At 39.7% G+C, this 17,708-nt stretch overlaps 1 protein-coding gene across 1 annotated transcript in view; it reads left to right on the top strand.

Moving 5' to 3' along the window:
* The window catches only part of C2CD6 (C2 calcium dependent domain containing 6), a 133,570-nt gene that overhangs the window by 14,203 nt on the left and 101,659 nt on the right, over positions 1-17,708 (top strand). The window contains exons 2-5 of the mRNA XM_060194151.1: positions 1,446-1,532; positions 3,257-3,308; positions 8,912-9,054; positions 11,803-11,925. Coding sequence (XP_060050134.1) covers positions 1,446-1,532; positions 3,257-3,308; positions 8,912-9,054; positions 11,803-11,925 — 405 coding nt within the window. The remainder of the gene's footprint in view (positions 1-1,445; positions 1,533-3,256; positions 3,309-8,911; positions 9,055-11,802; positions 11,926-17,708) is intronic.

Here is a 17,708-nt window from a genome sequence, read left to right on the forward strand (position 1 = left end):
ATGCCTTTTTTAGAGAACTGTCTATACAGATGTTTCTGCCCACTTTTTTTTTTAAAAACTGGATAACTGAATTACTTTTTTTTTTTTTTACTTTTGATGATTGAGTCTATATATCTTCCATACATGGGTGCTGAACTCCTGTCTTTTACTGAGGAAGCTGGTCTGAGGTCCATGCCTGTTTCTTGGCAAGTTTTTCCATGTATCCTTGTGTAGGTAGTAAGACAACTCACTAGTTCTCCATCTTGGCTTTGCCCTCAGATAATAGCATCCTAATTCAAGTTTACAAAAAGTTGGGATCCTAGTCAAATAGAGAACAGACAGTGGGGAATATCATTCAGCCCGCCATCCACTGGGTTCCTCTGCTATTGTTCCTGGTAATCCCACGTGGTGCCAGGAGTCAGACCCAGGACTCCCTCATGACAATGATACCATGTGCTGCCAGCTGGGGCTCAGTGCCTGCACTATGAATTCACTGCTCCTGGAGGGCCATTTTTCCTATTTTGTTGCCCTTGTTGTTGTTGTTGTTATTGTTACCATTGCTGTTGTTGTTGCCATTGGACAGAGAGAAATGGAGAGAGGAGGGGAAGATAGAGAAGGGGAGAGAAAGACACCTGCAGACCTGTTTCACAGCTTGTGAAGTGACCCCCCCCCCCCGCAGATGGGGCTCTAACTGGGATCCTTGAGTGGGTCCTTGTGCTTCGTTTGGTGTGCACTTAGCTCAGCCCCTCATGCGTGCACTTTACCCACTGAACCCTCTTCTGGCCCAAAATGTTTTATAATATTTTTAGATAGAGAGGCAAGGAGTGAGTGAAAGAGACCACAACCTGAGGTTTCCTTCAATGTGGTGGCATCCAGGCTTAAATTTGGGCTGCACACATGACAAAGCAGGGGCATGTCCACAGGAGCTATTTTTCTGGCCCATCTTGTAACTTTTAAAGACTTAATTACTGTCATTCATTGGCAGTGACCAGGACCCTTATGAATAAAGTTAAATGCCACCCCATACATACACGTTTGTGGAGTTACTCTGGAGGAAATCACACAATTAAAACCCTAAATCATCTGCTTCTCGTTTAGTTTCAAGAAACTATTCTGGACAGAGAAAGCTCCAATCCTTAGCGCTGTAGAGTGAAGAAATACTTGATATAACTTGCAAGCAGTATTCCTGCCACCTAGACACAGCATAGACCACATCAGGCGGTTCTTGAAGTGTGGTAGCGACTGTTAGGCTACTATACACTTGTCTCCTTTATCGTGACTTCCTGGGCTACGTTACGTTACATTCTGTAACATTCTGATGAACTTCCTGAAGGTTGGGGTGAGTCTCCTAGTCGTTAATGTACTGTTGATACTCACTCACTCGTAAGATATTTGTGAAGTTGAAATAATATTTTGTCTAGTTACATTCACTTGCCTTCTAACACCTTAAATTGTCTACACTGTAGATGATGCGGAAAAATACTAAAGGGTTGGAAAGTAAAGGTGGAGTCCAAATGCTTAATGCATCAACTTTAGTGCCATTTGGAGACGTGGTACGTATGACTAGTCTTCAGTAAACCCATACCAATTATTTCTAATCTCCTGTGAAGATTAGTTCATGTTACTATCTGCTAATCAAAAAGTGTGTGTCTAAATAGCTCTTTTTGACTGGTCTCATAATTTCCCCCCTGTGAATCAGAAAAACATTCTAATTATCACTGAGCTAATATAAAATAGCTGATTGACAGAAGAAATATTTTAGGTGTTAGGAATTGTCAAACTAAGTACTTCATAATCACCTGGGATACTTTCTAACGATGTTGATTCTTGCATCTAGGGAGGTGGCTTAGCAGGTGGGGTGTACTCTTTGCAGGTGTGAGGTGTTGTATTCAGTCCCTAGCAATGACTGACCAGCACTGTAGCAGCTCTCTCCATCTCTCTTGCTCCTCCTCTCTTCTGCCCTCTCTGTGCTGTGAAATAAATCTTTGAAATGATTCTTGGGTCCCACCTAAGTTCTTCTAACTTAAGAGTCAGAAAATGAAATCTAGAATTCATTGTTTTATTGAACTTCTCATATACTTATTGCCAGATGTAGGAACCTTGGAATGACACTCTGAAAAATCAACCCACACCTTTATTTTTCTCATCCTCAAAATGCCCCAGAAATTAAAGCAACCACTCTAATCACTTATACACACACTCACACTCACGCACACGCACACGCACGCACTCACAGGAGATACGGTATCACAATCTATATACCCTTAAAGTGGTCAGTGTTGTGGTATTCTTTTACAGTTATCTTTGTCATACCATTAGAATGATTCATGGGTTTGAAATAAAGGTTTTCCTTATTCTTTATTTGAAATAAAGGTTATTCCTTAACTCCTAGCAGTAAAGGAGTTGTCTCTAACTCCTATCATATATTAATGCATTTCTTGATGAAAAATATTTGATGAGGCTGGGTGGTGGTGCAACCAGTAAAGTACACAAGATACCATGTGTGAGGACCTGGGTTCAAGCCCCTGGTCCCCACCTGCAGGGGAGAAGCTTCACAAGTGGTGGAGCAGGCTGCAGGCTGTTTCTTGTTCTCTTTCCTTTTCTCTCCCTCCTCACACCCCTTTTCTGTCTGTTTCTTTCATGATTTAAAAAAAAGGTAAAGATAATATGGCCACCAGGAATGGTGGATATGTTGCGCAGGTACCAAACCCCATCAATAACCATGGTGGCAAAAAAAAAAAAAAAAAGTAAAACTATTTGAAGTTGGCCAGAGAGATAGCAACCTGCTTTGCCAAGTTTAAGCCTTGTCATACCACATAGGTATCTTTAATTGTTTTCTTTAGGAACACTACATATGAAAGAGAATGATTATTTCACAGTCTTTGTCACATCATAGTCATTGAATGAATAAAGTGATATTAGGATGCTGGATTAAAGAAACCTTACTTGAAGCAAAGAATATTATTATTATATGCAAGATGTTACATTCTCTCAACTTTCACCAATATAAAATAAAAATGACTCAAAGAATGATGTTCTTAGTAAGAAGTCACTCTTTCACTTTGTATTTTTGTTCATTTTAGTTTAAACTTTAACAAATTCTCTTTCTTTTTCTGCTTTCTGATCTTTTCTGTCAACTAGATGTTCCTATTAACAAGCAATATTTCTAAACTGAAAGTAGAGGTTTTTTTCCTCTTTTAAATAGTTTTGTATAAATGGGAAGAAAAGTTAACTTGAAATAATAACTTGATGTGCTGTGTTTCTTAAATTGTTTCAGGTAGGCTGCCTGGCTATTCATATAAGGAACTGCAGAGATATTTCATCTAGGCGTATCCTTTCATTTGATTTAAGAACTTGGGCTGGGTCTGGTGAATTGTAACAACGTAAAGACTCTGGGCAGGAGGGGAATGAATAGGATAGAGGGCTTGTGGCCCTGGGCATGATGGTGGGAAAAGACTTAGGCTGGGAGAGAGAGTGTTGCAGACATCTGTTGTGGGGAGGTGAGAAGTTGTACCTGTGTGTCGACCACTGTACTGTAAACCACTAATCCCCATCCTCAATAAAGTGGAAAACAGGCATGATATGATCAACCATCACTGGTTCAGGTTTTTTAAAATAAAATAAAAATATCTACAAGACCATAGGATAAGAGGGGCACAATTCCACACAATTCCCACCACCAGAGCCCATCCCCTCTATTGGAAGCTTTCCTATTCTTTATCCCCCCTGGGAGCATGGCCCCAGGATCATTATGGGGTGCAGAAGGTGGAAAGTCTGGCTTCTGTAATTGCTTCTCCACTAGACATGGGTGTTGGCAGGTCGATCCATATCCCCAGCCTGTCTCTGTCTCTCCCCAGTGGGGCAGGGCTCTGGGGAGGTGGAGTTTCAGGACACATTGGTGAGGTCAACTGCGCAGGGAAGTCAGGTTGGTGTCATGGTAGCATCTGCAGCTTGGTGGCTGAAAAAGCATTAAGATGTAAAGCAGAACAAATTGTTTAATAATCAGGAAGCTAAAAGCAAGAATACAGAAGATGGGATTTGGGGTCTCGATTTTGGAAAAAGCTAGTAAGTCTATTTTAGGTGCATCCCAAGGGGCCCATGACTTTACTAATTTTACCTGAGCCCGACAACTAACGTGCAGGTGGGCTAAAGGTATTGTCTAGGGAGATGGTGTCAGAGTTGGAAATAGGATTAGAAAGCTGGATGAGGGCAGAGAGTAGCTCCCAAATATGGGGAAAGTATTTAAATGTTAATAACTGTAAACTCCATCGATGACTGTTTCAGTTCTATATTGCTGCTTTAGCAACTTCACACATTAGCCATTTTATTATCAGTTAACAGTCATGAATTTACTAGGTAGTGCGTCTGCTTCCTGTTTTCACAGAAGGGCTGCAGTGATCTGTCAGATCAAAAGGGGAATAGCTCTCATGTGTCTAGCACTTTGGAGAGAATGGAAAGGAGCCTGGAATCAGCTGAGATGCTGAAAAGTTTAGACTCCTATTTTTTCACATCATCTCATGGTCTTTCACCAGGTTTTTAAAAATCTGTATTTAAACAAAATATTACATTAAAATATTATTTTAGAAAAGCAGACAGCAGTGCATCCAGGTGTGACGCTTCATGAGCCGTGAAGCAGGTCTGCAGGTGTCTTTCTTTTTCCCTCTGTATTGCCCCCTCCCTCCTCAGTTTCTCTCTGCCTTATTTAATCAAAATAAGAAAGGAAAACAGTAGTATCTGAACACTGAAGATATTGGTGAACCCTTAAGTGTCAGACCCAAGGCTAGCATTTCGTTTACCCTCTCCTAGTTCCAGACCTCACCTGGTCGAGCTTATGGTGTAGCTGTGAAAGGGGTCACGGGGCCAGGATTGTTTACTGATGTAGAAAGTAACTAAAGTTCTCAGCCATCTCGAATCAACCTCACCCACTAAAAAAGTTAAGAAAATGTTTAGATCGTCTTAGATGATGACAATAACATATATATATATATATATATATATATATATATATATATATTTCTTTATTGGGGATTAATGTTTTACATTCAACAGTAAATCAATAGGTTGTACATTCATAACATTTCTCAGTTTTCCACATAACAATATAACCCCCACTAGGTCCTCTGACAATAATATATATTTTTATTTATTTTATTTATTTTTATTTTTATTTTTTATTTTTTATTTAAGAAAGGATTAATTAACAAAACCATAGGGTAGGAGGGTTTCCACACAATAATATATTTTTAAGGAATTGGTGTACTCTAAAAACTTTGTCTAAAGAGTTTCTTTTCTTTTCTTTTTTCTTTTCTTTTTATTTATTTTTGCCTCCAGCATTATTGCTGGGGCTCAGTGCCTACACCATGAATCCACTGCTCCTGGAGGCCATCTTTTTTCCATTGTTGTTGCTGCTGCTGCTGTTACTGTTTTTTGTTGTTGTTGGATAGGACAGTGAGAATTTGAGAGAGGAGGGGAAGACAGGGATAGAGAAAGAGAGACACCTGCAGACCTGGTTTACCGCTTATGAAATGACCCCCTACAGGTGGAGAGCTGGGGCCTCGAACCAGGATTGTTTTTTTTTTTTTTAATTTTTTATTCATAAAAAGGAAACATTGACAAAACCATAGGATATGAGGGGTACAACTTTGCACAATTCCCACCACCAGACCTCCATATCCCATCCCCTCCCCTGATAGCTTTCTTATTCTTTAACTCTCTGGGAGTATGGACCCAGAGTCATTGTGAGATGCAGAAGGTGGAAGGTCTGGCTTCTGTAATTGCTTCCCCGCTGAACATGGGTGTTGACAGGTCAATTCATACTCCCAGCCTGTCTCTCTCTTTCCCTAGTGGGGAAGGGTTCTGGGGAAGCGGAGCTCCAAGGCACATTGGTGGGGTCATCTGTCCAGGGAAGTCTGGTCGCATCCTGCTAGCATCTGGAACCTGGTGGCTGAAAAGAGAGTTAACATACAAAGCCAAACAAATTGTTGAACAATCATGAACCTAAAGGCTGGAATAGTGCAGATGAAGTGCTGGGGAGTCCTCCATTTTGTAGAGAGCTAGTAGGCATATTTTAGGTATATTTCAAATGGCCTGTAGCTATACTAGTGGGTTTTTTTTTTTGTTTGTTTGTTTGTTTGTTTGTTTGTTTTTGCCCCTGAGCCTGAAATCTGATATGCCAGTGGATCCAAGTTATTGTCTGGGGAGATGATGTCATGGCTGGAAAAGGAACAGAAAGCTGGATCAGGGAAGAGAGTAGCTCCCAAATATGGGGAAGGGGTATAAATATTGTTGACTGTAAACCCCATTGATTTGATGTGATCTGGGGCCCATAATTAGCTTAGGAGCCTGTGTGACCTCTGCATCCCTCCAGATCTGAGCTCACATTCTGTGGTCATGAGTAGGAACATTCCATGCTGCCCCAGTATTGACCCATCTTCCTCAGTTGTAGCAATAGAGTATGTTGTCCATCCTCCTTTTGGAGGATGGAACATTCTCTACCATTTTTAATCCAAGTTGAGGGCAAGGTCCTATGGGGGCCCACAAAGGGGTATGTTTTGTTGTTCCTGATAAAAATGACCATCTAACCGGGATTCTTATACAGGTCCTTGCGCTTCACACTATGTGCGCTTAACCTACTGCGCTACTGCCCAACCCACTGCGCCATCACCGGACCCCCCTTAAGGATTTATTTTCTATTGGTGCCTGTAAATAAGTTGAATGCACAGCACTAAATTTAGTATACATAAATAAGTCTCATTGTGAAGACTTGCCATTCTTTTTTTTTTTTAAAGATTTTATTTATTTATTAATGAAAAAAGATAGGAAGAGAGAGAAAGAACCAGACATCACTCTGGTACACATGCTGCCAGGGATTGAACTAAGAATCTCATGCTTGAGAGTTCAGTGCTTTATCCACTGCGCCACCTCCCAGACTACAAGACATGCTATTCTTTTTATTGTATATATTAAAGAGTAACCCGGTAGTTTGCACACTTTACTCTGCGTGAAGATTGGGGTTCTAGTCCTCCCACCATGTGGGAGCACTGTACAAATGGGAAGTTTCACTAGTGGTTAAGCAGTGTTGTGGTACGTCTCTCTCTTTCTCTCTTTCTCTCTCTGCCTCTCTCCCTGTCTCTCACCCTCTTTCTGAGGAGAAAAGAAAAAGCATCCACCAGGAATGATATATTATAAAACAGGTGTGAAGGTCCAGCAAACACTGGTTGTGGAAAGAGAGTTCTATATAGATTTAAAATACATACATCTATATATGCATGTGTGTATACACTATTTATTTTGGATAAAGATAGAAATTGAGGGGGAAAGGGGGAGACAGAGAGGAAGAAAGAGAGACACCTGCAGACCTGCTTTACCACTTGTGAAGACTCCACCCTGCAGATGGGGACTGGGGGCTTGAACTGGTCCTTGCACACTGTAATGTGTGTGCTCTGCCAGATCCATCACTGCCTGGCCCCCATAAAGAGTTTTTTTAAGATAATTAAATTATAAAAATAAAATTATTATTATTATTATTTTATTTTTATTTTTGCCTTCAGGGTTATCGCTGGGGCTTGGTGCCTGCACTCGAATCCACTGCTCTGGGCAGCCATCTCTTTTCCATTGTTGTTGGATAGGACAGAGAGAAATTGAGAGAGGAAGGGGAAGGAAGATAGGGAGAGAGAAGTATAGACAGCTGCAGACCTGCTTCACCGCCTGTGAAGCCAGCCCTCCTCCCCCTGCAGGTGGGGAGCCAGGGGCTCGAAAAAAAACAAAATTACTTTAACACATAAGAGAGTTATGACAATATATTCCAATATAGTATAAGTTACAGAAATAGTAAAGTCACCTCAAGAGTAGATAATGTTTCAAATTATATTGTCTTAAAATTAGAAATTAGGCAGGGGGTAGAGAGCATAATGGTTATGCAAATAAACTTTCATGCCTGAGACTCTGAAGTCCCAGGTTCAATCCACCCCCCCCCCCAACCAGAAACCAGAGCTGAGCAATGCTCTGGTAGAAAAGAAATTAGAAATTATTCTGAAGTGACATTTTAAAAATTCCTACCCAGTTATGCTTAGAAAAATGTCAACTATTACTATAGTTTCATTTTCTTAAAATAGAAAATATAGAAAATTGTACAAAGGAATTATAATGGTAGTGTAAGGGTGAAGTTATAAGAAGTGAACTGGATAGGAGTCCAGCGGTAGCGCAGTGGGTTAAGCGCAGGTGGTGCAAAGCGCCATGACTGGCATAAGGATCCCAGTTCGAGCCCCCGGTTCCCCACCTGCAGGGGTCGCTTCACAGGTGGTGAAGCGGGTCTGCAGGTGTCAATCTTTCTCTCTCCCCTCTGTCTTTTCCTCTTGTCTCTATTTCTGTCTGTCCTATCCAACAACGACGGCATCAACAACAGCAATACTACAACAATAAAACAAGGGGATAAATAAATAAATATTTGAAAAAAATAAAAAGAAGTGAACTGGAAGAAAAAAAATCAGGGGCCAGTCGGTGGCACACCTGGTTGAGCGCACATGGTACAGTGTGCAAGGACCTGGGTTCAAGCCCTCAGTCCCCACCTGCACCGGGAAAGCTTCACAAGTGGTGAAGCAGTGCTGCAGGTGTCTCTCTGTCTCTCTCCCTATCACCCGTTTCCTTCTCCATTTCTGGCTGTCTCTATCCAATAAATAAAGATAATAAAAATTTTTTTTAATTATTCTTTTCCCACTTATATTGTACCTAAAATTATGAGCAAGGAAATGCTATTTAATTTTTATTATTTATTAATAATTGATAATTTTGATGTGCCCTTAGGCTTGAACCTGAATTTCTTAATTCTTAATTAATTCTTAATTCTTAATTAATTACTTAATGAATTAACTTTATAATGAATCATCGTCCATTGACAACAAAATTTGCTTCCTAAATATATGTGTATTTTCAGTCAATTTGCCAGATTACAGTAACTTGTTCATTCGCATCTCTATAAACAATATTGTAAAATGTACAAAAGTTCATCAGTTAACACCTCGAGGAAATGAAACAGCTGTAATTGCGTTTGAAGACATGAAGTACTTTTCTGTACAGGTACCCTTTTAAAGTTCTCTTTCTCATTTTTATTACTGATTAATGCTGGTAATACTGGAAGATTTTAAGATTATACGGTCATAGCTCCACCCTGCATCCACCACCAAAATTCCGTGCCCTCAGACCCCCAAGTGATAATCACCATGTTCCTCACAATTAAAAATTTTTTTTTAATCTTCAAGTATATGATAGAGACAGCCAGGAATTGAGAGGAAGGGGGAGACAGACAAGGAGACATAGAGACACCTGCAGCCCTGCTTCACCACTTGTGAAGCTTTTCCCCCTGCAGGTGGGGACCAGGCGCTCGAAGCTGGGTCCTTGCACACTGTAACATCTGCACTCAACCAGGGGCACCACCACCACGGGGTCGCCCTCACAAACTTTGAAAGACAGCTGGGCTACTTTGTTTTTTCTTTGTTTGCTACTTCATAGGTTTCAATTTCTTTATTCTGCATACAAGCAAAACTGTTTGGTAGCCGTCCATCATCTTACTTCTCTAAGCATATCTGTTCACCTGCTCCATCCACTTTTGTCCTGAAAGATACAATGCCATCTTTTCTAATTGCAAAATAGTATTACATTGAATATGTAACCCTATGACTTCTTTTGGGGGGGTTATCTATTTATCTATTTATTGAATAGAGACAGAATTTGAGAGGGAAGGAGGTGATAGGGTGAGAGACAGAGAAACACCTGAAACACTGCTTCACCCTCACAAAGCTTTCTCCCTACAGGTGCGGACTGGCAGCTCCAACTGGGTCTTTGTGCACTGTAATATGTGTGCTCAACCAGGTGTGCCACCGCCCAGCCCCTGTCCCATGACTTCTTTATCTAGTCACTCTTTGATGGACATTCAGGTTGCTTTCACTCTTTGGCTATTGTGGGTTATGTCATTGGTATAGGAGTACATATGTTCATTCAAAAATAGTTTTACTTTATTTATTTTAAATAGAGACAGAAATTGATAGGGGAGGTGGAGATAAAGAGGGAGACATAGAAACTTGTAGCGTGACTCCTGCACATGAAGCAGGGGCTTGAACCCAGGTCTAACACCATTATCATGTGTGATCTATGGATGCCCCACTGCCTAGCCCATAGATATCTTATTTACATTTTTATATTTATTTATTTTTGCCTCCAGGGTTATCACTGGGGCTCAGTGCCAGCACTTCGAATCCACTGCTCCTGGAATCTTTTTTTTTTTTTTTTTTTTCCATTTTACTAGATAGGACAAAGAGAAATTGAGAGAGGAGGGGAAGATAGAGAGGAGAGAAAGATAGATACCTGCAGACCTGCAGACCTTGTGAACCTACTCCCCCTGCAGCTGGGCTCACACAACAGAGCACTGCTCAGCTCTGGCTAATGGTAGTACTGGAGACAGAACCTAGGACCTAGGAGCCTCAGACATGAGAGTCTTTTTTGTAACCTTTATGCTATCTTTCCAACCCCTGTCCCTTCAAGTTAGTGTTTCCATGTCATTTGGATGTATGACTAACAGTAGTATTGCTGGATCAAACGTATTTCCTTTTTTAAATTTTTTTGAATATGCTCCTTATTGTTTTCCATGGGGGAATCTACCTGTCTACATTCACACTAACATAATTCTTTTTCCACCACATCTTGGTCAATACTGTCATTTCCTTGTTTTGGTGGTGCAGACCATTCTCACAGATAATAATAGAAATCTCAAGGTAGTTTTAGTTGGTATTTCTCTAACAATAAATGAAAAGAAACACTTTTCCATATGTTTGTGGGCCACGTATGTATCTTGTTAGACAACTGTCTACTCAAAACTTTTGCCCACTTTTTGATCCATATGATTTCTTCATAGAGGTTGGATATAAATCCCTGTCAGATGTGTGGTGTGCAAATAGCTTTTTCCAGTTAGTGGATTGCCTTTTTATCCTTGTGAAATTTTCGTTAGGTATATTCCAAGGGGCTCATGACTTTACTAATTTTTGCCTGAGCCCAATAGCTAACATGCAGGTGGGCTCAAAGTATTGTCTGGGGAGATGGTGTCAGAGTTGAGAATAGGACTAGAAATAAAAATAATATTTTTTTAATTAAAAAAGATTATACCAGTTAGGATCCCGGTTCAAGCCCCCGGCTCCCCACCTGCAGGAGAGTCGATTCACAGGCGGTGAAGCAGGTCTGCAGGTGTCTCTCTTTCTCTCCCCCTCCCTGTCTTCCCCTCCTCTCTCCATTTCTCTCTGTCCTATCCAACAATTGCAACATCAATAACAACAGGGCAACAAAAGGGAAAATATATAAATATAATAAAATTTTTAAAAGTTAAAAAATAAAAAGATTATAAATAGTGCTAGGTGTAAAAAATGCTGTCATTCTTGTTGACATTCGAGTATGACATGACTGTGAACCTGGAGAGTTAAAGGCCAAAAATACGCAAAAGTAATCATTAGTCATACACATCATGTAATATAATTTATGGACTTATTTATGCAGAAATTATATCTGAGGGACCAGGCGGTGGCGCACCTGGTTAAGCGCTCACATTATAGTGCACAAGGACCCAGGCTCCAGCCACTGGTTCCCATCTTCAGGGGAAGCTTCATGAGTGCTGAAGCAGAGCTGTAGATGTCTGTCTGTCTCTCTTCTTCTGTCTATCTTCCCCCTCTCTTCTCAATTTCTCTCTGTCTCTATCTGATAAAATAAATATAAAAAGAGGAATTGTATCTGAAATTCAAACTAAAATTGAATGCTGCTTTTCATATGTGTTTTGATGTCAAGGTTCCCAGACGTCAAAATGATGAGCGGAATAACATTTACTTTGACCTAATGAAATACGATGATCAGGATTATGAGCCTTTCCTGCTAGGAAGTGCTGGAATACACCTCTATGAGGTAATTCAGGTATGTATCCATGCCATTCCTTTCCACTGTCCCCATATTGTCTGGTTTAAACTTGTTGTAACTGTGTAGTGTTTTTATATCTTACTTCAAACTCACTTACTTACTCAAGAAAACCCCCTTCTGTGATTGGGAGTTAGGTAAGAACAGGTCTTGCAGACCTGATCCCTGGAACTATCATAAGCCATTCCTCAACAGTGCTCTGGTTACTCGCTCACAAAACTTGATAAATTAAAAAAAAATTAAAGCAGGGGCCAGGTGGTAGGGCACCCAGTTAAGTGCACATAGTACTAAGCACGAGGACCCTGGTTCAAGCCCCCAGCTCCCCACCTGCAGGGGGCATGCCTTACAAGCGGTGAAGCAGGGCTGCAGTTGTCTCTCTGTCTCTCTCCCTCTGTATTTCCCCCTCTCCTTTCCATTTCTGTCTATCCAATAATAAATTTTAAAAGAGAAATATATTTAAAAATAAATAGATAAATTAAACAAATTACATTGTAAGTTTTACACGACTTCGTAAAAATTATTGATCTCTGTCTTGAATCATTAATATTTCTTTTTTAAAAATTGTATTGGGGATAATGGTTATAGTCAACAGTAAATACAGTTGTTGGTATGTGTGTAAAAATACCCCTCTTATCCTGTGGTTTTTGTCAGTGTTTCCTTTTTATAAATAAAAATAAATAAATAAATAAATAAATAAAATATCTGTTTTCTGCAAAATACTATGATCCCCACCTAGGTCCTCCTCTACCATCATGCACCTGGACCTGAAAGTACCCCATCCAGAGTCCTTTGCTTTAATGCAACACACCAAACCCAGCTCAAGTTCTGCTTTGTGACCCTCTCTGTCCTTATTTCTCAATTTCTGTCTGTAAGTGGGATAGTCCCACATTCATCTATATCTTTCTGGCTTATCTCACTTAATGTAATCCCTTCATGCTCCATCCAAGATGAGATAAAGAAGGTGAATTCATTAGTATTTTTAAATAATATATGTTTTTTGCCTCCAGGGTTATCGCTGGGGCTTGGTGCCTACACTATGAATCCACTGCTCTTAGTGGCCATCTCTTTTTCATTGCTGTTGTTACTGTTGTTGGATAGGACAGAGAGAAATTGAGAGAGGAGGGGGAGAGAGAGAGAGAGAGACACCTGCAGACCTACTTCACCACTTGTGAAGTGACCACTCTGTAGGTGGGGAGCTGGAGGCTCAAACCAGGATCCTTATGCTGGTCCCTGGACTTCACACTGTGTGCTAAACCAGGTGTGTTACCACCGGACTCCAAATTCATTATTTTTTATAGCTGCGTGGCATTCCATTTTGTATATATACCACAACTTACTCAGCCACTCATCTGTTCTTAGGCACCTGGGGTCTCTGTTTGGGTGATTTCTTTTGCTGTGCAGAAACTATTCAATTTGATGTAGTCCCATTGATTTATTTTTGGTCTTGTCTTCCTTGCAATTAGATTTATATCACTTGGAGATGCCTATCAAATTTAGATGGAAAAGAATGCTACTAATATTTTCCTCTAAATTTGATCATTTCTGGTCTAACATCCAAGCCCTTAATTCATTTTGAGTTTTCTTTTGTTTTTGGCTAAGTGTAGTGGTTTTAAGTCTCATTCTTCTGCATATCTCAACCCAATTTCCTCAACACCATTTGTTGAAGAGACTCTCCTTTCTCTATTTAATAGTTTGTGCCCCCTTGTCAAAAATTAGATGTGTGGGGGCTAGTTTCTGAGCTCTCAATTCTATTCCACTGGTCAGTGGGTCGATTTTATTCCAGCACCAGGCTGTTTTGATTACAACAGCCCTATAATAGTTTGAGATCTGGGAGTGATAGCTGCGTGGCTGTTCTTTTTTTTCTCAATATTGTTTTGGTGATTCTAGGTATTTTCTGGTCCCAGATAAATGTTTGTAGCTTTTGTTCTATTTCACAACCCCCCCAAATGGGTGGGACCTTGATGGGGACTGCACTAAACTTTTCTATGACTCTGGGAGAATATTCATTTTGATGATATTCATTCTTCCAACCCATAAACATGGACTATCTTTGCACCTATTTGTGTCTTTTCTGTATCCTGAATAGTGACTCATAATTTTCAGTACACAAGTCTTTCACTTCTTTGGTTAGGTTTATTCCTAGATATTTTATTGTTTTTGCTACTATAGTGAATGGGACTGATTTCTGAATTTCTTTTTCTTTTGACTTAGTGTTTGTATAAAGGAATATCATCACATTTTGCATGTTAATTTTGTAGCCCGACACCTTACTATATTGCCTTATAATTTCTAGGAGCTTCTTCTTCCTGGATTCTTTAGGTTTTTCTGTGTATACTATCATACCATCTGCAAATAGTGACAGTTTGTCTCCTTCCCTTCCAATCTGTATCCATTTAATTTAATTTAATTTATTTGCCTCTAGGGCTATTGCTGGAGTTCAGTGCCTGCATTATGAATCCACTCCTCCTGGCAGCCATTCTCTATTTTTATTCATTAGGACAGAGAGAAATTGAGAGTAGAGGGAGAGATAGAGAGGGAGAGGGAAATATAAACATCTGCAGACCTGCTTCACCACTCATGAAGCATCCCTGCTGCAGGTGGGGAGCCTGGGCTCGAACCTGGATTCTCACATGGGTCCTTATGCATAATACTATGTGCACTTAATGGAGTGCAGGACCGCCCCCCACCCCCAATCTGTATCCATTTAATTTCTTGCTCCCACCTGATTGCTATGGCAAAGACTTCCAACACTATGTTGAATAGTAATGGTGATAGTGGGCAGCCCTGTTTAGTACCTGATCTGAGGGGGAATACTTTCAATTTCTCACCATTGAGTATGATGTTGGCTGTAGGTTTGCTATATAAAGGCTTCAGTAATTAAGGGATTGTCCATCTACTACCATTTTTTGTAGTGTTTTGATCATGAAGAGATGTTGGATTTTGTTGAATTCTTTCTCTGTGTCTGTTGAGATAATCCTGTGGTTTTTTGTTTTGTTTTCTTTCATTGATGGGATAGATAACATTTATTGATTTATGTATATTGATTGATGTATTTTTTGGTAGCTCTTTCAGTAGATGTTTGACATATTTAGATATTCTCTCATTTGGTGCATAGTTGTTAATAATTGTTAAGTCCTCTTGACTGACTGATCCTCTAAGCACTTTGTAATGTCCATCCCTATCTTTTATTACTTTATTTATTTTAAAGTCTATTGCAGCACATATGAGAATAGCTACTCCTGCCCTTTTTTTGTGGTTTGTTAGTTCATATGTTAGTTTTCTATTCTTTCAATTTGAGTCTGTGTTTGTCCTGTTGAGTTAGGTGGGATTTCTGCAGACAACTTATGATTGGGTTGTTTTTTCTGATCCATTGTCCTTTTCTGTGCCTTTCAATAGTTGAATTCAGGCCATTGACATTTATTGTTAATATGGATTAAGATTTTTCAATGCCACTATTCTAAACTTTTCTAATTGTTCTGATATATAGCATGTTTTGGGTGATGTTATTATTTATAATAACATCACCTTTTTGAACTTCTTGTAGAGCAGGTTTACTGATAGTGGAACTGTTGCTTGTCTGAGGTTTTTATCCCTCCATCTAATCTGAATGACAGTCCAGCAAGATACAATATTCTTGGTTGAAAGCCTTTCTCACTGAACACTCAATATATATTTTGCCTTTCTCTCCTGGCCTTTAAAGTTTGCGTGGGGAAACCTACTGATAATCTTATGGGTTTTCCTTTGTATGTGATTCTTTGTTTTTCGCTTGCATCCTTTAGAATTCTTTTTTATCCTTATTCCTTTCATTCTAAATGTGATGTGTCTTGGTTATGTAGGACTGGATTGATTCCCTTTGGGATTCTCTGGGATTATTGAATCTTTATATCCTTTATGTTGATTAGAGTGGGGAAGTTTTATTCTATTACTTTCTCTAATATTATTTCTTTCCCTTTTTTCTGCTGTCAAACCAATAATGCATATATTACTTCATTTGAGGTCATCCTGTATGTCTCTGTTGTTAATTTCTATGGTCATCTCTTTTTAGTTCTCTTCTTTCTTAGTTTTCTATAATTCATCCTTGATTTTTCTAGTTCTGTTTTCTGCCTCAGGTGTTCTGTTCTCACTTTCCTCAGCTCTGTTCCTTAGTTTAGCTGTTTTGTTACCATGTTCAGTTACAGTATTAGCTTGTTCAGCTAGTTATAGACTCTTAACTCAGCTATTTCAGCTTTTAGCTCTCTAATTACCTTGAGAAGGTGTTTTATTTTAGAGTTTCATTTATTGTTTCCCCATCTCATGATATCTCCTTCAAAAGCTTTCCTTAACTTCTGTGATTATCACATCAGTTAATGTTTGGACATTTTCCACATTCTTACTTGCTTCTGGTTTGGAGGGATTTTTTTCTATCTTTACTTACTTATTGGATAGAGACTAGAGACAGCCAGAAATTGAAATGGAAAGAGGAGATAGAGAGAGAGAGAGACAGAGAGACACCTGCAACCCTGCTTCACCTCTTGTGAAGCTTCCCCCCTGCAGGTGGGGACCAGGGGCTCGAACCTGGGTCCTTGCACATTGTAACGTGTGCACTCAACCAGGTGCACCACTGCCTGGCCCCTGTTTTTTTTTTTCCTGGGATTTTGTCCTTGTTCATTTATGAAGTAGTTATTTTTTTGTTTGACCATTCTATTTGGTGTCTTTTGAAATTTGTATCCTGGGTGTTGCTGTTCTGATATGGTGTGAGGTAGTCTTTGGTCTGTTGATTCCTCGACCCTTAAAGCCATTTACCTGGTGGTGTGTCTCAGGAGTGGATGGAGTTCTTCTTATGGTGACACCACTAGCTTTGGAAGATGAGAGGTAGTGTCTCTTTTGTTCAAATTGAAGTGAGAAATAAACAACTGGAACAACTACAAAGAGAGAGGAAGAAAGAGAGAGAGGAGAAAAACAAAGCAAAAACCCCTCAAAAAACAAAGCAAAAAAGAAAAAACAAAGAACAGCCAACCACAGCAAATAAAAGGAATATACACAGAGAGCTGGAGAAAGAATTAACAAACTAACAGAACATATATACACTCACAGTTGGGGAGGATGTTGGTTTGATGAAGCTGCCACAGGTTCCCAAAGTACCTATTTTTGTAGGTCTCCACTGCAGTGGTGAGTAACAGGTCCAGGCTGAAGGGATGGTTGCCTGATTATTTCAGTGGGCAGACCAATCAGCCTGCCAAGTTGCCTGCCCTTGCTCCATCTATGCTGTTTTCTTCTCACCAGGAACTGAGACAAGAATATATATTAAATGAGTTTTTATGGATTGTTACATTTTGGGGAGGAGGGGTACAAAGAACATATAAACTAAGTGTTAAAGTTTTAAATACCTAAGAATTAATGACTAGATTGTCTGAAAGGCATGAATGATGACATTAGGCTTGAAAGAAGAAAGCTGTCCATATTTGAAATAATATGATCTGGAAGCAATAGTAGGAAATATAGAAGATGTTACTTACCTTCTGACCTGGAGGTGTGGGCCTTCATTTGAGGAGTCTACAAGAACAACAACATTCTTAGTGGTGAGCCTGTTCTCAGGTAAAGTAAAAGTAAATAGAGCATTTAGATTGTCATTCATGGGATGGATATTCCATGGCCCAAAGTAGGAGTTATTGGGAAGAAAGAGATGATTGAAATGATAGCATGACAGAGATGACCAGAGGTGGTGACCAAAGGTACCAAGGGTACCAAGGGTTTATATAGTTAAAAAGATCCAACAGTCTTGTAAAAATGAAAGGGAAACTCAG

The sequence above is a fragment of the Erinaceus europaeus genome, chromosome 7, assembly GCF_950295315.1.
Source record: "Erinaceus europaeus chromosome 7, mEriEur2.1, whole genome shotgun sequence".
Taxonomy (NCBI): domain Eukaryota; kingdom Metazoa; phylum Chordata; class Mammalia; order Eulipotyphla; family Erinaceidae; genus Erinaceus; species Erinaceus europaeus.